At 36.3% G+C, this 24372-nt stretch overlaps 1 protein-coding gene across 3 annotated transcripts in view; it reads right to left on the bottom strand.

The window, feature by feature from the left end:
• The window catches only part of vil1 (villin 1), a 43010-nt gene that overhangs the window by 12496 nt on the left and 6142 nt on the right, over window positions 1–24372 (bottom strand). For 2 of the 3 annotated variants that reach the window (NM_200238.1, XM_087266225.1), the window contains 11 exon segments: window positions 64–201; window positions 274–374; window positions 2254–2407; window positions 2750–2848; window positions 6254–6332; window positions 6434–6639; window positions 6738–6848; window positions 9965–10073; window positions 12906–13102; window positions 13184–13258; window positions 15886–15991. In NM_200238.1, coding sequence (NP_956532.1) covers window positions 64–201; window positions 274–374; window positions 2254–2407; window positions 2750–2848; window positions 6254–6332; window positions 6434–6639; window positions 6738–6848; window positions 9965–10073; window positions 12906–13102; window positions 13184–13258; window positions 15886–15963 — 1347 coding nt within the window. In that variant the 5' untranslated portion in view covers window positions 15964–15991. 3 annotated transcript variants of the gene reach the window in all.

Genomic DNA, 24372 nt, shown 5'->3' on the forward strand with positions numbered 1-24372 from the left:
TTTGAGCATACGTAAATGATGGAGTACATAATGTAAATAATCGATTAAACAAGATACACCTACTTGCCACATGTAGAGAATGTAGTGAAATTTGCTGCTGACTTCATATTTGTAGAGAATGAGATAACAGTCCCCACCGTAGAAGTGACCGAGCCACTTCCTGTCCACAGGGGCGAGCTCATTGTCCTCTATCCTCCACACCTGAAATAAACATACTCATGTGATGATTTCTGCAGTAATTCACTGAGATGAATGAAAGGCTGCTTCACTGACCTCTGCTTCTCCTGACCCATCATCCACCATTTTCTGCTGTGCAGCTATGTCAGGTCTGGCATGCATAGAGGTGGCATCAAACTTGACTTGCTCAACTTTCGCTGTAGAAAGTAATATATCATTAGAATAATGTAGAACAATATGTTATTTGGACATTCTGTGTAACTATTTCAATTAGGGTGGTCATATTTGTGCTTCTATGTCAGACAATACTGTTTTGAAAGACTATTATGTCATTCTCCTAGTTGTCATGATCACCAGCGATCTAGGCCTAGCACATCACTGGAAAGCATCCACTATAACCCTAGACTACAATTCTGAGGCTGAAATGAACTACAAATCCCATTATACCCTGCACTCACACACCTGGCCCAGATTTCCCTTGATTGCAAAAACACAACTGAAGCTTGTGAAGACTATAAATACACCTTACTCACGCACACATTGCTGAGTCTTGTTGTTTGTAACACTCCTAGGCGCTAGTCTTGTCTTGTCCTTGCCTTGCCATTGACCCATGTTTTGTTTATCCTTTCTGTTGTTTTTGCCACCTGCCCTGATCATTTGCCTGCTTTTGACTACGCTCTTGGGTTTCCTGTTTACTCCAGTTTGCCCCTGTGTTGACCGTTGCTTGCCTGACTAATCTCTTAAATAAACTACATGTGGATCTTCATCTTGGTTGCCAATATTGTTATTTTGATGATCAATAGTGATCGAGCGTTTGCAGATTGCTGGAAAACTACACACACAATCTTTGCTGAGTCTTGTTGAACATGTGTAGCATTTCAAATATTTTTTCCTTGCTGTGTTTTGAACACTGCTTTGTTTACTGTTTTGGTTTTTTGCCATCTACCCTGACCCTTAGTCTGTATTTTGACTATGTATTTTGGATTACCTTCATACTCCTGTTTGCTCCTGTTTCTGGCCATTGTCTGCATGGCTTCTCTGTAATAAACTGCATGTGGATCTGCACGTCTCTTAAGCCTGGTTTATACTTCTGCGTCAAGTGACCGCCATAACCCACTACGCATGCAACACACGTAGCTGTGCCTTTATACTTCTGCGCGCTGTCTCCAAACGCTAGTTGGCAGTGATGTGTTAATGTGTCTCTGTGTCGAGTTTCTTTGCTGGTGTTTTTCTTTTTCTGAACACTTCCTGAATGTACAAGTGGCTCAAACTCGCTCATTTTGAGGCAGGAACTGGCGGACGTGCAACTGAACATGTCTGGGGTAAGATGAAGGAGGAGGAATTGAAGATAAATCCAAAGAATCTCTAGGAGTCCTGCAAGAATGCTTTCTTTGCCATTCCAGATGACTTTATTAAAAAGTTATTAGAGTCATTGCAGAGATGTATGGATGCAGTCCTCCAAGCTCATGGGAGTCATACATAATATTAATTCTTTTTCCACTGCAGTTTGACTTTATATTCTATAATGGACATGTGACAAGACTTTTTTCTAAGCAAAGTCAGACCTTACTGTCCTAATTAAATATATAAAAATCAAGACATGATCATATTTTATTCTTAAAAAGTGCAATCTAGAGGCCTTTGCCTTTAATATAAGGCACTTCTGATACTAAATGATCAACTAGAAGTCAAGATATTATTTGTTTTTCCTTAAACTTGGATAGGCGACAATATTTTTGTCAGGTTGTTTAGTTTTGTTTTCAACTACATTTGTTGAATAAATGTAAGAATTTACATGAAAATACATACAAATTAAGTGATTAGAAAGAAAGAAAGCCTCTGCAACTGAATTGAAGTGGCAGAATTTCACAACTTAACAGAAATAAATATATATAATCTCAAAGGAAGATCTTAACTGTTTTAACTCTAGCTTAACAGGCTACAAGCTTTATCATAGCAAAACTTTATCAACACTGTTTTGCAGAACTGTCTATTTTTGAGATTGTTAATCATCACACATTTCAGTCTCCCATCCTCTTTTTAGTGTCAGCCTTTACTCGTGTAAACCAGCCTTACCAATTTTCCCCGGATTGTGTGTGGTGCCCATTCCAACTGTCTGCCCCTTGTCTGTCCATTTCTGGAAGAGTTGCTTGAACACTGACGATTCTGCTCCCTCGCTCACCGTCTCTATGTAGGTGGAAACAGGATATCCTTTTGCTTTTACGTAGGCCTGGAACAATTGAACATTTAGTGAGTTGATGATAGTGTTGAATTTGCATGAAGTGAACCAATTTACATTTGGCGCAGTGTACTGTGATAAACTTAGAAATTCTGAGCCTTGTGTTTTGCAACTCTTCTTAGATAAGCGGATCAAATGGTTCTGATACTTTGATCAGTGCATTGGGGGAGTTGTTTCGTCTTTTAGTGACTTGAAGCAGTTTTAATTTACTAGAAGTTTTTCACATATGTTAAGCTGCTTTGACATCTACATCATAAAAGGGGCTATAGAAATAAAGTTGAATTGAATGTGATTCACTGGTGATAGCAAAGACTCATATTTATATATACTCACTTCTGCCATCTTTAGAGACTCTGTCCTTTCAGCTTTGGATGCCTTTTTGCCCTTCCAGATGAAGATCTTTATTCCGCCTTGATCCAGCAGATAGCAGTCCTGCCACAAGAATCAGATACCAGTTACCACACTTTCCATATATAGTGGCTACATTAGTTTCCATCCATGTTGTAAGATAAGTAATGCTTGTGTAATTGTGCTGAGTTCTTTTATAGACAGTGGCTTTTTTATTTTTGAGAGCATTTCAATTATCTTTATTAGAGGATAATATAATCTCTGATATTATCTGTGTTCAAAGGGAAACTGAAACTTCATCTTTTATTATTAACTTCTAAGTCCTTATTAACATTAGGATTACACTGTCAGATTGCATTTGAATAGCTGTTTATCATACATACAATTTGCCTTCCTCTTATGGGGGAATTTTGTAAGTCCTACTTCTCAGTTTCAAGTCAAGAGGAAATTATATTTGTTTCAGTTTACTTTTTGAGGATGGTATCTTAATCTTATTGTACACATTTCATTGTAATACAAATAGTACATTATAATACAATTGGTTCATTATAATAAATTGTTTTGAAATAGTTTGAAACTTAAAAATAGGTCTTTAGTTTACTTTAGTACTCAACTTTCTTCTCATTTTAAACTCAATCATGATTTAATTCATTTCTGATCAATAAAATTGTCATGCTATAGATTTATGTCGTTGCAGTAACAGCTGAGCTTTAGTTTAATTGTGATTTCCATGACACATTCATTTGAATAATATTTGTTCATTTCGGTGCCTTTAAATTCCAAAATTTGCATTGCAGCCAGTTGACCAGGGGTGTATTCCAAATAGCAAGTTTAACTTAATCCTAACCCTAATATTTTGCTTGGTTAAACCTAAACCTGATTACTTGAGGTATGTGTTTTTCTGAAGCAGTCCTGAGGGTAAGTTCTGTCAACTTAGAGTATGTTAGTCTTGAACACAAAAGACTCTCAACAGAGCACCAAATGCACCATGAAAAAGACGGCAAAAAGCACCTCTTCTTTCTTCTTCCGTTTCACCGCGAATCACATTGAACCTCCCTGTACAGCAATGTAAAATATGGAGCAATCGCTCACTTTCAGTGTTTCATCATCTTGTTTTATCCCACCCTATCCCACAGAATTACTGACCCATACAGTGAGGTAACACGATGGCGCAGTGGGTAGCACGATCACCTTAGCTAGAAAGTCACTGGTTTAAGTCCCGGCTGGGCCAGTTGGCATTTCTGTGTGGAGTTTACTTGTTCTCCTCATGTTCGAGTGGGTTTTCTCCGAGAGCTCCGGTATCCCCCTACAGTCTAAAGACATGCGCTATAAATGAATTGAATAAACTAAATTGTCTGCAGTGTATGTGTGTGAATGAGTGTATATGAATGTTTTTCCAGTACTGGGTTGTAGCATGGAAGGGCATCTGCTGTAAAAAACATATAATGGATAAGTTGGCGGTTCATTCCGCTGTGGAGACCCTTAAGGAATAAAGGGACTAAGCTGAAAAGAAAATGAATGAATAAACTTTAGTGTGATCATCACTTTTATCTCACCCTTATCTTACGCAGTGGATGCCCTTCCAGCTGCAACCCATCTCTGGGAAACATCCACACACACTCATTTACACACACACACACACACACACACACACACACACACACACACACACACACACTCATACATTACGGACAATTTAGCCTACTCAATTCACCTGTGCTGCATATCTTTGGACTGTGGGGCAAACCAGAGCACCCGGAGGAAACCCACGCGAATGCAGGGAGAACATGCAAACTCAACACAGAAACGCCAACTGAGCCGAGGTACGAACCAGCGACCCAGCGACCTTCTTTCTGTGAGGCGACAGCACTAAATAAGAACTTATATATGATGGTTGGTTGGTTTTGCCTCCCCTTTTGTTAAAGGCTAATTAATTTTTCTATAAAAAAAAATTGCGTAATAAAATATTTTGATATGTCATAAAAGGCCATGCATTTAATAGAAATGTCCTGTTACCAAAATATATATATATATAAAAACTAAATAATTAACAGTGCAAATAAATGTAACCCAGGTTCATTCTGATTACCTACCCCTATATACTTTTCTGGAGAGAGCAAAGAGGAGGTAAGTTTTTCACAATTTTTCTTTTTTTAAATCCGCTAGAGGCCGCTGTGTATGCTTTTTCAGATGTCAAATTTTGCGCCATGCTGTTCTTGTGTAAATCGGACTGACTGACTGACCAACCGACCGATCCACCCTTCCCATTTCCTATACCCAACCAACAGTATTTTAATAGGCACTGATTGACCTGCCCTGCATCTCAAGTTCGCCAACGTACTTGTCGAGCTACCAACAAACTGGTAACAGCGAGAAAGCCATCCATACGGAGGTAAGCGGTCAGCTAGTAAGTAAGAAAAGAAACGGCATCATACAGCCCCGTAGCATTCATTTTAACGACGAAATGCAGCCATGTGAGCTCTGGATACATAATTCGCAATCTCCAGAAATGTATATAGGGCAAAGTTTTTAGAATGAACCTGTGTTAAATAAAATATTACTTTACTGTCTTTTACTGAGAATTCATAGAATATTTTAAGAAACACACGTTTCTGAACTCTGAGGTGAACTAAACCAAAAACATAGCCTGCTCTGGAGCAGATTATGTTCAGAACATACGTTGCTATGGGGACTTGCATACCCTGTGAGTTAACTCGTTTTTTTGGAATTGAAAGCTGAGGTTATTTACATGCATAACTTTAAACCTATCTGGTCACGTAACCTGCTTTCTGAAATAACCTCAGGTCAACCTATTCCATGAGCCTATGAGACATTGCCCATGTTTTTAATTAGTTCATTCATTCATTTTCCTTCAGCTTAGTCTGTTTCAGAGGTTGCCACAGTGGAATGAACCGCCAACCATTCCAGCATATGTTTTACACAGTGGATGCCCTTCCAGCCGCAGCCCAATATTGGGAAACACCCATACACATTCATACACTACAGACAATTTAGTTTATTCAATTCACCTATACCACATGTCTTTGGATTGTGGGGTAAACCAGAGCACCCACAGGAAACCCACGCCAACGTGGGGAGAACATGCAAACTCCACACAGACATGCCATCTGGCCCAACCGGGACTTGAATCAGTGACCTTCTTGCTGTGAGGAGACAGTGCTAACCACTGAGCCATGTGCCGCCATGTTTCTAATTGTTCTGTTTTATTGTAACATGCATTCACTCCATAGACATGCACATTATGCTGATGATTACTATCCCTTATCAAATGTGAACTGTTTTATCAGCTATTTTATCACATTTGCCTCTCCCAGCTGTAATCAATGCATTTGTGCACTTTGACGTTAAGTGTAAGGGGTGACATTTGACAACACATATGTTTCACTGGAGCCTATGCTATCATCATGGCCTTTATACAGAATTACTTTATGCTGTGGTGTGTTTGGTTTGGGTCAGGGTTAACCATACCTCAGTTTTCAACAGGTCTTGTGTGAGGGGCTTTACTGCCACTTCCTGCACTACAAGGCTCCCCTGCGCATCTGAAATACTTTTGAACACAACATATTAGTTTAATTTAATTGCAGCAGACATTTTTTTAAATGCATTAAAGCAGCATGATGTTCATTAGTGTAAAACGCTGTAACTCACTGATAGAGCTTAATGGCAGTTTTGAGTTTCTCATCAACGATCTCATCTGGGATGGCTTCTTTGATGTTTTTCGGCCTCTCGCCCAGGGATTGCTTCATCAGTTTCATGGCTTCCTCTGAAGATTGCTCATCATCTCCTTCCACTACGGCCACTTGCGCTCGGCCTCCTCTCTCTCGATCGCGGATGTCCTTGGCTAGGTTCATTCCCTAACAAAAGGCTTCATTCATTTAAAGTGCAGATGTTGTATAATAGCCCTTAAGAATCATAAACTGGGGTGTTCATGCATTTGTAATCAATGGTTTACCCTTAATCTCTCCATTCGGTTACTCTTAGGCCCATTCCACTGAATGATCAGACTCCCCAGGTCCAGCAGGAACACATCGCCTTTATTGAAGCTGTTCCAGCTCATTTCCACCTTAAAAAAAGAGGGATTCAATTTAATTTAAACCCATATACAATGACAATTGATGTTTGTTCCAACTACTTATTTTAAATGAGCTAAAACAACACAATTCTTTTTTTGTGTGTGACAACTTAATTGATTTATTGATCTCTTTATATCTGCTTCCACTAGACTCATGTTTAAAGGACATTCAATCTTGGATGGCACTGAATTTTCTTTATTTTAACGATTCTAAGACTGAAGTGATGGTGTTTAGTCCCAGCTATAACTGTCAGGGTTCTGCCACTCTGGTCTTGCAAATTCTTGTTTTGGTGGCAGATCTCGGACACTACCCGTGTCTGGTCCCGTTTCTGTCTCTGTGTGCGCGCGCGCCGTCGTGGGTGTACGCAGAGTGTGCGCGCTCCTGCTTGACGCGGCCGCACGCGCGCTCTGCGTCCCCCAGACGCGTGCGCTCTTGTACTCGTGTTTGTGTTTTCGTCTGTCAGCAGCGTGGTGTTTCATTCCCAGCGTCTCAGTCTTGTTGGTTTCGGTTTTGGTCGGCGCTGGGATGAAGCATGCATGCTGCATGTGTGAGCGCACGGTGAGTGTTTTCATTCATCGTGTGCTCGTGTCTTGCGTCTTTTGTCAAAGCACGTGGCTCGTTGTTTACATTGTGGTCACGTGTTTTTGTCGTGTGCTTCAGTGTTGTGTTATGTGAGCGCATGGCTTGTATTGTCTCTCTGTGTCATGCGCTCTCCTGTCTATTGTCTAGTCCCACCCTCCTTGTTAACCCATTATTAGTTAATTGTGTTCACCTGTGTGTCAATTTACTTTTTGCTTTTATAATCCCCCTCATGTTTTCAGTCCTTTGCCAGTTCATCGTCGATATTACCCTGTCTTGTTGTCTCCAGTCCTGTTTTGTCCTGCCAGCCCTGTCAAGTTTGTTTTTGCCTTTTTAATTCATGTTTTTCCCTTCGGGGAAGTTTTGTTTTGCCTTTTATTTTTATTTGTAGTTTATAATAAGTATTTCTAAATTTTTTCTGCAATTGGGTCTGCACTCCTTTTTTTTCCCTCACCGATCGTGACAATAACGGCGTTCACTCTGTACCCCTGAAAAATCTTGAAACTTTCTGTAAGCCAGATATTGTGAACCTGGGTTTTAAAATGGACCCTGAGCTAAAGCTTGAAAGCCAGATTCGGTCTGTTATTCGCTTTAGCTTCTTTCACCTTTTCACCTAGCTTCTTGCCTTTCGCTTCAAGGCAACTGGCCAAAATTAAACACGTTTTATCATGCAAGCACTTTAAAACAGTAACCCATGCCTTGTAACCACCCGCCTGGACTACTATAATGCACTTTATTTTAAGTCAGTCCTCTATTTCTCGACTGCAACTCGTTCAAAATGCAGCTGCACGTTTTATAACTGGCACACACAAATACGAGCACATCACTCCGGTTTTATCTTCTCTTCACTGGCTGCTTGTGCATTTCAAGATCCATTTTAAGTTTTATTTGTTTTTAAGTGTCTGATTGGTGCTGCACCTCTCTAAGCTTCTCTATCCCTAAACACCTTCTCGGTTGCTTTGGTCAGCCGACCAGCTCCTCCTGGGTGTGCCCAGGACCTGTCAAAAGCTCAGAGGGGATCGGGCTTTTGTTGTGGCTGCACCTAAATTGTGGAATGAGTTGTTGTATATTAGACAAGCCTCTTCCATTACTTTTTTTAAATCTCTCTTTAAAACCCACTTGTTCAATTTGGCTTTTAGCACTGTGTGAGATGTTGTCATTTTATATTTATTTGATGTTAATTTATTCGTATTTTAAAATACTGTATGTGCTACTCTTTTTTTAATATCTATTGTCAGCACTTTGGTTTTAAAGTGCATTATAAATGAAATTTATATTGAATTTCAATCCACTTCAAATTTGAAAAAAAAAAAAATGAACAAGTTAACTTAATTGCTTCATGTTGTCCTAACACAAATTGATTGAGTGGAACCCATCATTTTCTTACAGTGTACTTATGAGGATGTGGGCAACATTTTACTATAAGATTTCATCAATTAATGTTAGCTAATATAATTTATAACATGAGCACACAATAAACAATACAGTATTTATTCATCTTTGATAAAATTAGTTAATAAATATAAAGTCGTTCATTGTTAGTTAACCCTCAGTCCATCAAGTAATGTTACCAAGCACACATTTGGCTCTTAATGATGCATTAACCACAGCCATGTCACCCTGTAGCCCAAGACTGGTTACTCACTGAGGTTAAGCAGGGCTGAGTCTGGTTAGTACCTGGATGGGAGACCACATGGGAAAACTATAGGTTGCTGTTGGAAGTGGTGTTAGTGAGGCCAGATGGGGCACTCAGTCAGGATGAGTGAACAGGATGAGTCCTAATGCCCTAGTAAAATGAAGGGGACACTATACTGTCAGTGAGCGTCGTCTATTGAATGAGACTTTAAACCGAGGTCCTGACTGTCCATGGTCATTAAAATCCTATGGCACTTCTCATAAAGAGTAAGGGTGTAACTGAGCCAAATTCCATCCATTGGCCCTTACCCGTCTTGACCCCCCAATCTTCCCCATCCACTGAACTGGCTCTATCACTGTCTCTCTACTCCATCAATAGCTGGTGTGTGGTGAACCTCATGATTGTGAAGCGCTTTGGGTGTATGGCCATACACAATAAATCCGCCATATAAATACACATTACTTACTAGTAAATGTTGAACTAAGATTAATAAAGGTTGTACAAGTATTTTTCATTCTTAATTGATGTCAGTAAATACATTAAAAATAACTAAGAACCCTATTGTAAGATATGACCAGAATATTTGTAGGAAATGGCTTAGGCATTAAACAAAAGTTTACCTCATAGCAATTCAGTTTGTGCATGCAATACTTATAAATTTGCTAAATGTTTGAATTTTTGCCATTCGTTTCCTCTTTGCATGTTTAAAAGATTAATGCAGTGGCATTTAAATGTTTTTGGATGTCAACCCTGAATTACATTTGGTTGTATTGTAGGTGTCTTTTGTGTTTTTGATACGTGGTGCAGTAAGAAGGAAACTTGTAGACCAGCGGTGTTTATTTTTGTGGCACGTTTAAGTTGTTAATGTGAACGGACTGTGGCTGTTCTTACCTCTCCTGCAACCACATGCTTATTTCCCTTCACATGCAGAAGTCTGCGTATGTTGTATGTGTTCGTCTCCACCTGTTTCATCCCAGATGCAACTCCACCTTTTTTGTATCTAGAAAAATATTTAAAACAAAATATAATCAGCTTTAGAGCTCTTATCAAAACTTATTTTCACATCTTAGAGGCGTACATTTCTTGCAATCTGAAATGAAGAAGTGTTTTTCGACTTGTACACTTCCACATTTTTTAAAGAGAAGTACTATTAGACGAGAAGTATCATGTACTTTCCAAATCGTCTTAAAATAAAGAGATTCAGATGCAGATATTACAAATTAAAGGGTAGATACGTGTCATTATGGAAAATATGAGTCAATAGTTCACATGAAAGTCAAAATAAAAGTCATTAAATCCCCATAAGCAAGAGCAAAAGTATTTTATTTAGTATACTAGTATTTTATTTCATGAATTGACATGTTATTTCGTTTTCCTTCTGCTTAGTCCCTTATTTAGCTGGGGTCGCCACAGCGGAATGAACCACCCACTATTCCAGCATGTGTTAGCACAGCAGATGCATTTCCAGCCGCAACCCAGTACTGGGAAACACCCATACACTCTCACATTCACACACACTATGCCAACTGACCCAGCCGGGACTCGAACCAGTGACCTTCTTGCTGTGAGGCAACAGTGCTAACCTATATTCTGATTGGTTGAGCTGCTTTCGAAGCACTTTTAATCACTACAAACAACTTCAGTGTTACTGCACCACTGCATCCGCATGTTCCTGTAGTTTCTTGTAATATCTATTGCAGCAAAATTAACCATTTATTTTGAGAACAACTATTTCCCATCAAAACAAAACAAAACAATTGTGAGTGAAGCAATTACATGAGTGTATGTTGAGGCCCATTGTTTCAGATGTGCTTGGAGAATATTATTTTAGAGTTTTCTATTTCTAATGATATTGTATGTTCATCGAGTTACTCCATTTATTTTCCGTAAAACAGGTCTGGTTTAAACTATTACCATACTCTGAAAGATAAAAATATGTGAGGAAATTACATAGTTAAAAAAACAGGACACACGATAACAGTTCCAGTTTCTATTTTCATTTGACTTGCACCAGAGGAGGCCTTAGAAACGTTGAGACTTTAGTATGAACTAATTTTGATGGTATTTTTTTCACCTTTTGTTGAATATAAATGACTTTGCAACTACTTGCCAACTAAATCTCATTAGAGAATGTCTGCTTAGTATCTTCTGATTCTGCTCAACCAACAGACACTATCCTGACTATAAGAATCTTTGCAAGTATGTCAACTTAGAATAACCCTAACCACACAGTCTATTATTACGCTAACGAGAACTGGTAGCTTGTAGATGCAAGGAAACTGGGCCAGACAGCATCTCTAATATTAAACATCCACTAAAAGGCAGAAAATATTACTTTCCAAAATGAATTGTAGATAATGGTGCACGGTGACTCAGTGGTTAGTACTGTCACCTTACAGCAAGAAGGTCGCTAGTTTGAGTCCCGGCATTTCTGTGTGGAGTTTGCATGTTCTCTCTTAGTGTGGGTTTCCTCTGGGTGCTCCCGTTTACCCCACAGACTAAAGCAGGGGTGTCAAAAAACTCAGTTCCTGGAGGGCCAAAGCCCTGTAGAGTTTAGTTCCAACCCAACTCCAACAATTACCTGCAGGTTTTAAACAAGCCTGAAGGACTCAATTAGTTTAATTAGGTGTGTTTAATTAGGGTTGGAACTAAAGACATGCGCTATAGGTGAATTGGATGAACTAAATTTGCTTTAGTGTACGAGTGCATGTTGAATAATGCTGGGTTGCAGCCGGAAGGGCATCTGCTGCCTAAAACATATGCTGAATAGTTGGCGTTTTATTCTGCTGTAGTTTCTTTATCAGACCCCTTATATACAGTATAAGGGACTAAGCCGAATGAAAATGCATGAATTCATAAATACAAACTTTATTGAAACATTTGAAGTTGAGACTTTTACTGTCACTTTCACTAATCTTAAGTTTAAGCATGACATTTAAATATTTAACTTTAAGAAAGTAACATATTCATACATAAAGTCAAGCCCGAAATAATTCATACCCTGGCAAATTCTGATTTCAAGTTTTGGTTCAAATGAAAATGAAAGATGAATTTATATATTATTATTATTTTTGCAGAAGCCTGTGTCATTTATGGACAAAAAAAAAAAAAAAAAAAAACTTGCTGATTTAATAAATGTGACTTTAAGTCAGTTTTTGTCAAGGGTATGAATAATTTTGGGCTTGTCTCTATATACTTTGATTAAGTGTAAATTTTTACTGTGGTTTAGCGATTAAGGCACTTGACTCTGCATTGTGTCTAACATCAGCTATGTTTCCATCCAAAGATGCAAATTAAATGTTTGTGCAAAACAGGAATATCGCATAAAAGACGTACAAATAAAGCAGCATTTCCATGCAAAGAGTCAAAGAGAACAAAATCGTCACTTTCTGATTAACTGGCGCCAAATATCGAAAGTACAAATGGATTTTGCTGCGGTAAGAGAAGCTGCGCAAATCTTCTCTTCATTTAATAAATGACTTGCGCCTCAGAAGACAATGCCTGTTGGTATTTGAAGGCGTGAGACGCAGAGCACAGACACTCTTGATAGTTTTGGAGGTGATTAATTATATAATACCACTAATACTGTAATGGTTAAGACCAAATAACAATGTTTTAGATGCATTATCATCACATGTATCTTATAACAAAATCACATGACTTTTTTTAATGCACACACTAAAATTTGTTCGGTAAAAGTGTTTCCATTGTAGTTTATGCACATTTTTTCTTATCGAATGTGCATACAAATAGGTGGATGGAAACATAGCTATTGATTTAAGCAACTGTCACCTTCTTGTATTGAGGAAATCTTAAACATCAGATGGCTTACATGATGCCCTGTTTGAAGTATCCTTGAAAGGTGGCACTCTCATGGCCCTGGGTCTCACGATGTTGCACAGCAACACCCCCTAGATGGTCGTCCATCTGCGTGGTGTAAATCGCCGCTGCTCCCATCTCATCCTGAGAGGTGGACTTTCCCAGCCAATAATGGATGTCATAGGAGAAGTTGTTGCTGGTTTTGTGAGTCTGAAAATGAGCCATATCATTCATCCTTCATTGAGGTTTGACAAACTCAAAGCACTTGAGTACCTTTGTGCTGATACTTACGTAGAGAATTACATAGCTGTCTCCCTCAAAAAACTGTCCAAATGTTTTAGATGGACAGGGCACAAGCTCCATGTTCTGATCAGTGATTAAAGAGAAAACAGGTAGTTATTTTATTGAATGTGTCTGTGTTTTAGAAATTGATTGCATTCATTTTACAGAATACAGTAGGGATTAATTTTAGAGAACAACTTATTACTAGCGTGAGACTAAAATAGATAGTAGTAATTTATACTTAGGTATAATGCTTGCTATTTACAATCTAATAACTATGACTTTTGCCTCAATTAACTCCTAATTTCTGGTTAATAAATAAGATAGATTTGGTTATGGAGTAGGATTTGTATGTAGAAAAAGATCATGCAGAATATTATACACTCACTGGCCACTTTATTAGGTACACCTTATTAATACCGGTTTGGACCCACTTTTACCTTCAGAGCTGCCTTAATCCTTTGTGGCATAGATTCAGCAAAGTACTGGAAATATTCCTCAGAGATTTTGGTCCATATTGACATGATTGCATCACACAGTTTCTGCAGATTTTTCAACTGCACATCCATGATGCGAATTTCCCGTTCCATCACATCCCTATTGGATTGAGTACTTGTGACTGTGGAGGCCATTTGCATACAGTGGGTTTACTGTTCTCTGTAAACCCTAATGATGGTTGTGTGTGATAATCCCAGTAGATCAGCAGTTTCTGAAACACTCAGACCAGACCGTCTTGCACCAATAACCATGCCCAATCAAAGTCCCTTAAATCACCTTTCTTCCCCATTCTGATGCTCGGTTTGAACTGCAGCAGATTGTCTTGACCATGTCTACATGCCTAAATGCATTGAGTTGCTGCCATGTGATTGGCTGATTAGAAACTTGTGTTAATGAGCAGTTGGACAGGTGTACCTAATAAAGTGTCCGGTGAGTGAATATATTTTTATAATGACCAGGAAATAAGCCACTAGTTTAAAGTAAGAATTGGTCCTTAAACTAAAGTGTTACCTTACTATCTTTTACTTAGTACATATCAGAGTCTTTTTTTGTCTGAGTAAAAAAGTGTAGTTAGTTCTTCAACTTTTGCTGGAGTCATTTTAAACCTGAACGTCTGTACTTTAGCTTGAGAGAAGGATGTGTGTACTTTTGTCATCTCTGACAGTAGGTTGCTGAAGGAGCATCAGATAAACATTTGCATTCATTCTGCATGTTTCAAGAGGCCCTATTCCTGCTGCAAAAAACATCCCACAAACCACGATGCCTCCACTTTATGCTCACTTCTTTACACGCTCAGGTCTGGTTTCACATATGGTGCATAGTTTAAGTCAGAACTAGGCCTTAGTTAAATAAGTGTATTTGAGCCACTATTATCAAAAACATCTGAGTTATTAATTACAGAGTTTTTATTTTTGGGTGAACTAACTCTATAAGACAGATACATTTTATTTAGGACTAGTCTTAAGCCATGTCTGTAAAACCAGGGTATAGGGTTCAGTCTCAATGAATATAATGTTCATTGCAAGTGAACTTTGGAACATTTCACTGTCCTAGTTTAGCCTTTTGATTCTTTCTGCTGATCACAGGTTTGGTTGCATTATCTTGTCCTCTCATGCATTTATCTTTCATGGACAGTCAGCCTTTTAATGGGACTGTAGGTGACATCGTAAAGATGTACTATTCTTCATTTGGATTGACTAACTTCTCTAGCTATTGCTGAAATGGTCTTTTCTTGGCCTTCATCCTAAACCTTTAAGCCCACAATGTGGTAAAACCAGTCACTCACGAGCCCCACCATCCTTGGATGTGGTTATAAATAAACAAACATTGCCCACAATGGTGCACACACATCAATTTACCTGCATAAACACAAGCATATTGACCAGAAAACATATAATTGTTTAGAATAATTTATTCATTTGTTTAATTTCAACATTAACCTCATAGAATGAGATACGTGGGCACAATATTTGGAGCACAGCAAGTCCATTTTTTAGATTTTATTTTGTTTTTAATTTTGGAGAACGCTACTCGCAGATCAACTTCCACTTTCAGCCGTGACCTGTATTTATTTTTAATGCTAAAAATGTGCCAGAAAGTTTAACATAGTGCCAAAAAGTCAATCTGATGTAATTGATGCTATTTCTGTGTCGTTAGCATAACGTAATCACCCCAAGGGTCACAATCTAGTGGAGAAAAAAAAAATCTAAAAGCTAAAGGGTTTTTATTTGCATGTTGTTGTTTTTTAATGCCCCAATTAACTATTTTTGAAATTGTATGTAGGTTATAGATACTTTTATGTTTATGGACAATTTTAATAGTTAAATAAAATTCATTAGATTTTTATAAATCACCAAGCGACCCCCTCCCAGGATGTCACTTTTTCACGACCATCACTTTGGGAATCTCTATTCTAGACATCCTACTTTCAAACAGTTTCGATTGCTTTAAAACGACTCGCCATTTTAAAATGTCTGTGAAAACTGAAAACAGATAATTATAAAAATTTCCTGCAGGTGCCAGATTAACAGCAATAACTGTAAGATATCTGCAAGTGTTCTCTAATATTTATCTCTTGATACTTGCTTAAAAATGTCACTTTTACTCATGTATTAGGAAGAGTTCAAAGCAGTGACCTTGACATTCAGGACTTTGTAGGTTGTTCTCTAATTTCGATTTGCATTGAAGTTGTGCCATCAATCATTCCTGCTTACCTCCACTCTCCATATCTGAAGTCCTGGTGTGGTTTTATTAAGGACTTTGGGAACGTCAGTCTTGACCTCCTGTGGCATGGTGCCAGCTTAAGACTCAGGGAAATACCTGGAGAAAGGAAACAGGGAGGAATACAATACAATGACTGCTTTTTCCCCTAGAATTGAATAGCATACATATTTTGTGCACAAATCTCTTACGGAAATGTGTATGCATCTCATCTTACATTGAATAGGATATTACATAGCCACAAGCTGTTCATATACCCGGTTTACTTTTATTTACCTACCTATTTGGCCTTCTGTCGTTACACTGTTAACGGTTTTGGTAAATAACACAGTATTTAACTTTAATATGAACTGTATTTTACTGCAGTACAGTTATGCAGTAAAGCTACATTGAGAAATTACTGGATATTTTACAGTAAAGATATACACACAATTCTCTAAATACATATACAGCAAGATAAATGGTGCTGTAAAAGTAAATACAGATTTTTTTTTTCAGTAATTGAGTTACTAAAATACAGTATTTTTGTAATTGATTTAAAGTAAGTTACTGGCGAACTGCTGCCAGTAAGTTAGTGTAAATTCAACAGGAAGTTGTTAACAGTGTATTTACTTACCCTTATTTCATATAAACATTATACACAGTTATTGTTTAACTAAAAATACCACATTTGATATTACAGTAAAAAGCTTTGCAGTGAGAAGCAAGATTTCCAGTTTTTGAGGTAGTGAAATCAAGCATTTCTTGTAACGATATGATCAACACAGAACTTTTTTTTTGGCCAAGGTCCAGTGAACTCAAACATACCGACCCTTCAAGACATTAAATGCACGCTTAATGATTTCTTTCCCATTTCTTTAATGTCATTTCAAAGGCAATAGAAGGTGTGGCCCAAAGTCAGTGCACTTCAGTCCATGCTTTAATAAACCCAGACACTCAAGCTGCAGTTGAACATAACTAGCGGAAGAAAGATAGTCAGCCACTCAGGAAAGGAAGTGAAACCCTCATGTCACAGACCTCATGCAAAGCTATAGTAAAAATACTACGCCTCCACATCTAGGGCAGATATGGTAAAGTGTGCTTGAGATGTCAGGGTGTGATTAAGCATTACAATCTTTAGCATTATCTTCTGTATAGGGAAGAGTTCAATCCTGTTAACCACTAATTATCAGATATATTATTCAGGGTGCAGCGGGGTCTTAAACGCCTCAAAAAGTCTGAAATTCACTTCAAATTTTAGGCCTTAAATACTTTTGAACAGATCTTAATTTTCTTTTGTTCATGTAAAGTTACCCGGTTGGTAACCAAAAACAATCTAAAAAATCATTTAACAAAACTAAAATGACTATTAATGACAATTAATTTACTTATAGTAATTTACTACTACTACTAACTATTACTAACTACTTACTACTAAAACTATTAATAACTATTCAGCAATATGGTTGAATTATCTTTTTTTCATCTTTACAATAACATTTGTTTAAAAGTTATCCATGTATTTAATCCATGTACATAAAATTGTTTTATTATAGCTTTTAAAACCTTGTTTAAAAAGTAAAGTTATGCTAATAAAAAGTGTATGTGTATAAGACTAGCAGTTGCTTGTTTTGACCCATTATTTTAAACATGTGGCTATGAAATAACTGAACCTTTCTTGTAACGGGGTAAAACAATTCCACTGGCCATTACAAAAAATTCTAAGCATTTTGTCCAGTGAAATCTGAAATTTCATTCATTATGGTCTTAAAAAGGTGTTAAACTTGACGTGATGAAACCTGCACCCTGGTATTCAAGCTGTATATAAGCTGACTTGTTTTTATATAAACCTCAATAAACATTAAAACTAATTATGTTTACTTAAGTATGTAATACATGTTTGATTTATAGAGCTTTTTAGACTTTTTTCTTCATTTTTTAGGACTCATTTTATGCATAAAATGGGACAAAATAAATTAGTATAAAGAGGATATACATGCAAGCACTTAGTATACACATAAAATATACTTAATAATGCTATATACTTAATATTGTAATATACAAAAGGCTGAACATGGTTTAGTGTCCTGAAATACTCACAACGCTGATCATTTTAGTTGTTAGAAGTACAAAAAAGTTGTAAATACTTGCGCTTGATACATTGATAACCATCATCCAGATGCTACTTTATTGTCATTACACAACATAAATGGCCATGGTGAGAAAGCAGCTGATCAACAAAAATGACTGGTTTATCTGATAATAGCAATGTGAATGTATTTTCACCAGCATTAGACCCTTTAAGCTATACTTTTAGCCGATAGTCAACAGAACCAACCATCCTTATACAATAACTTGCCTAATTACTCTAATCTGCCTAGTTAACCAAATTAACCTAGTTAAGCCTTTAAATGTCACTTTAAGCTGTACAGAAGTCTTGAAAAATATCTAGTCAAATATTATTTACTGTCATCATGGCAAAGATAAAATAAATCAGTTATTAGAAATCAGTTATTAAAACTATTATGTTTAGAAATATGTTGAAAAAAATGTTCTCTCTGTTAAACAGAAATTCGAAAAAAAAAAAACTATATATATATATATATATATATATATATATATATATATATATATATATATATATATATATATATATATATATTTATTTATTTATTTATTTATTTTTTTTTTTTGGATAGTGACTTTAAGTCTTTTGACCCATTTAATGCAATAAAAATGTGAGTTTTAAAAAGGAAGAAAAAATAATATAAATATCACAGTTTCACACTATTGGGATTACTGCTCTAAAATATGTTCTTTTTAAATGTCTGGGTAAAAAAACACAATATATATTTTTTAAGAAACATTTTAGTATTTTGAAGCAGTAAACATGTCAGGCTAAATATTTCAAATAAATCATTGACTTCTGCTATCTTCAATAGTAAAATAAGATAAAAACTTTTTTTACAACTTTTATATTTTGTATATATTTTATATTATGTATATATTATTATAAAGCAATCCACAGATATTCACTATTCACTCAATCCACTATTCAGAGCTGTAGCTTTTCAAATGTTTTCTGATTCATGGGCTGGCCAGTAGATTTTGATGAAGAGAGATACTGTTGCCCCAAAAAAACTAAATAAAAGAGTTAAACAAAAAAACACAAAGCAAAACGTATATCGTTTTAGCGGTTTTAAAACTTTGACTTTTCCAAACCACTGGAAACCTTGAAACCGGTTATCATCCATGGCTAGTCTACACTGTAAAACCTGATAAAATAAGTTAGCTCAAACTGAAGAAATCGATTGCGGCAAACCATTTAAGCTTTAGAGCAAAATGTTGTGAGTACTGTAAACTTTGTTTGAGTTTGAGTTCAGTTAGTAGAACAAATTAAGTCCAAACAACTACTGCAGCTACTCAGAAGGTTTGGTATTTTAACATTAGAGTTAACACTAAAACAAATTCACTAATAACTAATTTGGTTTAAGTTATGCTTAATATAATCAGTTTATATGATTTACCATAACTCTTTTTTATTAAGTCAAAATAACCTTAAAAATAATAAGTTAAACTAACTGGTAACACTTTATTTTGATGGTCCATTTGAGTATTAGTAGACTGTCTAATATTTGTTGATACTGCTCTTTCAACAAACATTTAACTAAGAAACTTTGCAGGTACATGTCAACTTACACTAACCCTCACCCCAACTCTAACCCCAACCTAACAGTCTACTTATAATCTAATGGGAATTAGTTGGCATGTAGATGCAATGTAAATTCAACAAACAGACCATCAAAATAAAGTGTGACCAACTAACTTAACTTATTTAGTGATTTTCACTGTTAGGTTTTACAGTGTATAAATCAAACATACATATATTTTTAAGTGTATTAATTTAATCTAAATTAAAGATAAATTATCTGAAAGATAGTCTAAAACATTTAATTCTGATTACAAAATGGTTTTAAATGATATATTGGATGACAAAAATGACTGAATAGGAAGTATGCCGGTCAAACTTTACAACAAGGTTTCATAAGTTAATGTTAGTAAATGTAATTACTAACGTGAACTAATAATGAACAGTACTTGTACAGCATTTATTAATCATAGTTCAACATTTAATGCATTATTAAAGCCCAAATGTATGCTTTGCGTTAGTTAATGCACATGAACTAATAATGAACGACTGTATTTTCATTAACTAACAATAACTAACACACTGTAAAAAACTGTTATGCTCAATTAGTCATGACATCATATGTTTTTAAGTCATTGTAACTTATTAAACGAAGTTAATCATGTTCTAACTTAATTCACGCAAGCTGTTTTTAATCAGTTTAACGTAATATAAGTTTACTGGTTTCACTAGGCTACTTTGATTCAGCTTAAAAATTTAAGGCAACCAAGATTTTTTAAATACGTAAATATGTACTGTGATCATGGCAAAGATAAAATGTATCAGTTATTAAAAATTAGTTATTAAAACTATTATGTTTGGAAATGTGTTGAAAAAAATCTTTCTGTTAAACAGAAACTGGGGAAAAAAAATAAACAGGGGGGCTAATAATTCTGACTTCAACTGTATGTGTAGTTCTCCAGTAATCTACAGAACTACACATATGCCACTTTAATGAACTACAACTTCCATCATGCACCTCAAACACACCAGTTCTTGATTCCCCCTGTTCGTGACAAAATATATCTTTTAAATATATCTAATCTTAAATATCCCAAGTGATTTTTAACAGAGCAAGGACATTTTCACAGCATTTTTTCTACTGTGAATGGTCTAATTTTTTTAGATTGGTAGGAACAAAAAAAAAATTATGTAAAAAATGTTTAAGGTCAATGTTATTAGGCTTTAAGATATATATATATATATATTTTTTTTTTTTTTTTTTTTGATTGGCTAGAGAACAAGCTATTATTTGCAATACTTACCAAATTAAATGAACTTGTTGAGTCAACCCAGTTAAATCTATCAAATGTGATTACAAGAATCTTGCACAATATTTTGAAATAAATGTTATGTACGGTCTCATTTGGACTCATAAGGCTAATTTGATTCAGCTTAAAAATTTAAGGCAGCCAGGATTTCTTTACAGTGTTTCTATAAAGATATCCTTTACAGGATTTCTATAAATGTGTTGTTCATTGTTTGTTCATGTAAGTCAATGCATTAACTAATATTAACAAATACAACCTTATTGTAAAGTGTCATCAATATTCTTCACTAAACTAGCTAGTATTTCAATATGTACATAGCCATACAGAACCATAAAGTATTTTGATTAGATGAATAGCATCTATTATATGAATACTTTTTACGCGGGTATTATTATGTATTATTATGTTCTGTAGAAACTTACTTATTGATGTCAGAAGGCTGTAAAAATTTGATTATGTTGTGTTTGCTTTGTGTTTGCTGTGTGCATGCTCTCCATCTGTTTAAATACTGCAAACTCTGTGGCTACTGAGGTTAGTGAGTGTGAAAGCTATGGCTTTTCATGTTGAAGAACCGACAATATCTTTTGTTTCCTCACGTCTACGTACGAGTTAGGAAGCATGAAATTGCTTGGTTACTATCATCCATTTCTGTGATGTTGTTTTGAATGAATTAAGCAGGAAGCTCCTGTCATCAACTGCTCTTACACGGTAGTCTTTCAGCAAGTGACACAAACATTCACCATCATCTCATCAAAGTTATTAGCCCTCCTGTGAAAGTTTTAAAGTAATTCCCAAGTGCTGTTTGACATTGATTTTTTAGCACATTTCTGAACATAATAATTTTATTAAGAAATTGGTAATTTGTCTTAACATTTATAAATAACATTTATTTCAAAATATTTTGCAAGATTCTTGTAATCACAATACAATTGATAGATTTAACTGGGTTAATTATGTTAACTTAACAAGTTAGCTTAATTTTGTAAGTATTGCATAACAATAGCTTGCTCTCTAGCCAATAAAAAAAAAAAATCTTAGTTGTGAACGTACAAGTTTGCGATGCAGTTTGCGAATGTTAGTTGGAACGATAGATTTGGGAAACACCAAATTAACAAATGACTGTATGTGTTACCGACTCGGTCCCAGTCATTCCCCTCGCTGGCCAGCATAGGCCGCCATCCCTGGTCTTCTAAGCATTACATCATCCACCTAGACTGATTGTGCACACACCTGAACTGAATCCAGTTAACGACCCAAGCTCCCTTTATAAGCCACTCTCAAACACCAGTTCATTGCGAAGTCTTGTTCAGCCACAGCCAACATTTCTGAGCGTTATTCCCTGCCTGATCTGTGTATTACCCCGGACTGTTTCTGACTCTGAGTTGCCTTCTGCCTGCCCTCGACCCACGATTGTTATACGGACTCTGAACCACGCTGCCTGCCCATGACCCACGCTTGTTATAAGGACTCTGTACCACGCCGCCTGCCACTGATCTATGCCTGGTAAATCACTCTGTGTCTGTCAGCCGCCAGCCCCACAATCTATATTGAATGCTGTCGATGTGAGTTCGCACTTTAGTGCGTGTTGTATGTTTGTGATTGAACTGTGTCTATTAAATACTGCAAAATGGATCCCTCCATGTCAGTCTCCTCGTTACAGTATGTTTGTAATGACAGAACTTGGCTAACAATGGTTTTCACCCCTGACCAGCTGTCCTTTTTTAAACAAAGACATGCTATCAAACTCATTATCAAAATAAAACCAAATGAGCATTTGAGAATATTCAAGAGTCATGTGTGTGAATGTTTTCAATTAGTTTTGTTAGTAACCATGTAAAAACTCTAATCATGGACAATAAATATCGACAAATAATATCCACCCATTCTGCATACCCACCCTATATGTATATCTATCTACACACCCACCCTAGAGGATCATTTTCTGTTTGCATATCCCAAATTTATGAGCTTGCTTATCAACATCTTTTTTTATGTTTGCCTGGTACCTTGTAGCGTAGATGTTGATATGGTGTGATAAGACAGGTGACTCAATCTCTCCTGTTTGATTGGATGGTTGGGTTTTATTATGGGCTTGTATTGCTGTCGCTAGTGTTAGCAGATTGCTCCGACCCGAAAGCCAATGATCACAAATCCTCTGCCCAGTACAAAGGTTCATATTTCCTAACTAAATTCTAAAAGTTGTCAGTGCAATAATGTCTTAACGGCTCCACTCTGCTTTTACAATTACTGTATAGCAGACTATCACAAATTATCTGCTCTCCAGTATTACTCAATGTGGTGTGTCAGAGCAAACAGGAAAGTGTGCAGAGTTTTTATGTAACCATCCGTTGTTTGATCAGGCCTGACAGGGTTGTGTACATGTCTCATCTCCACCTCCTTCCCTATGATTAACCTTGATTAATATTCTTGCTGTAAACCGTGCATCAGGAACAGTCAAATGTTCTGTTGCAGATTAAAGCATCTAAGCACTTCATGATGGATTGTATGAATTTAAAATGTACAATGCAGAACAAACTGCAAGTTATTCAAGCAACAAGTCGCCATTATAATGGAGGCTTTGATAAGTAGTTATTTATCAAGACATTGAGTTACATTGGCGTGAATTTTTACAATGAATAGCAGCTGACAAGACTTAGTTCAGCAATTAACTTTCTCATTTTTTGACCCTGGATCACAAAAGTTGTGAAAAAATATGTGTTTTATGTAAATTACATGTAAATTTATCAGTCAAAATTATCCATTTTTATTTTATGCCAAAAATCATTAGCGTATGAGATATTTTAATAATTCATTCATTCATTTTCCTTTGGCGTTGTCACTTATTTGTCAGGTTTCACCACAGTTGAATGAACCGCTAACTTATCCAGCATATGTTTTACGCAGCGGATGCCCTTCCGGGTGCAAAACACCCATACACTCTCGCATTCACATGTGCACTCATACACTATGGCCAATTTAGTTAATCCAATTCACCTATAGCGCGTGACTTTGGACTGTTGTGAAAGCTAGAGCCCCCTGAGGACACCCATGCCAACACAGGGAGAACATGCAAACTCCAAACAGAAATGCCATCTGGCCCAGCCAGGACTTGAACCAGCAACCTTGTTGCTGCGAGCGACTAACCACTGAGCCACTGTGCTGTCCGTATTTTAATAGTAATATAAAATAATGGCCATGTTACTTGAAGACATTTAGTGTATTTATTTATAGAAATGTATCGAAACATAACTTTTTTTTAATAAATATGCATTGCTAACAATAGAATTTGGACAACTTTAAAGGCGATTTTATTTGTAATTAGATTATTTTTTACCCTCAGCCTAAGATCCAAACAAACCATATCAATAGAGAGCTGATTTATTCAGCTTTCAGACGAGGTATGTCTAAAAGTTGTCCAAAAATCTAAAAAAATTTACACTTTCGGTTCTCTGTTCCAGCGTCAAATTTGCGTCGAAAATTGATTCATGTTGATATTACAGAAAATATTATTCTCATGAGGTAATTATATAATAACTTTATAT

The sequence above is a fragment of the Danio rerio genome, chromosome 9 (assembly GCF_052040795.2).
Source record: "Danio rerio strain M-AB ecotype USA chromosome 9, GRCz13ab, whole genome shotgun sequence".
Lineage (NCBI taxonomy): Eukaryota > Metazoa > Chordata > Actinopteri > Cypriniformes > Danionidae > Danio > Danio rerio.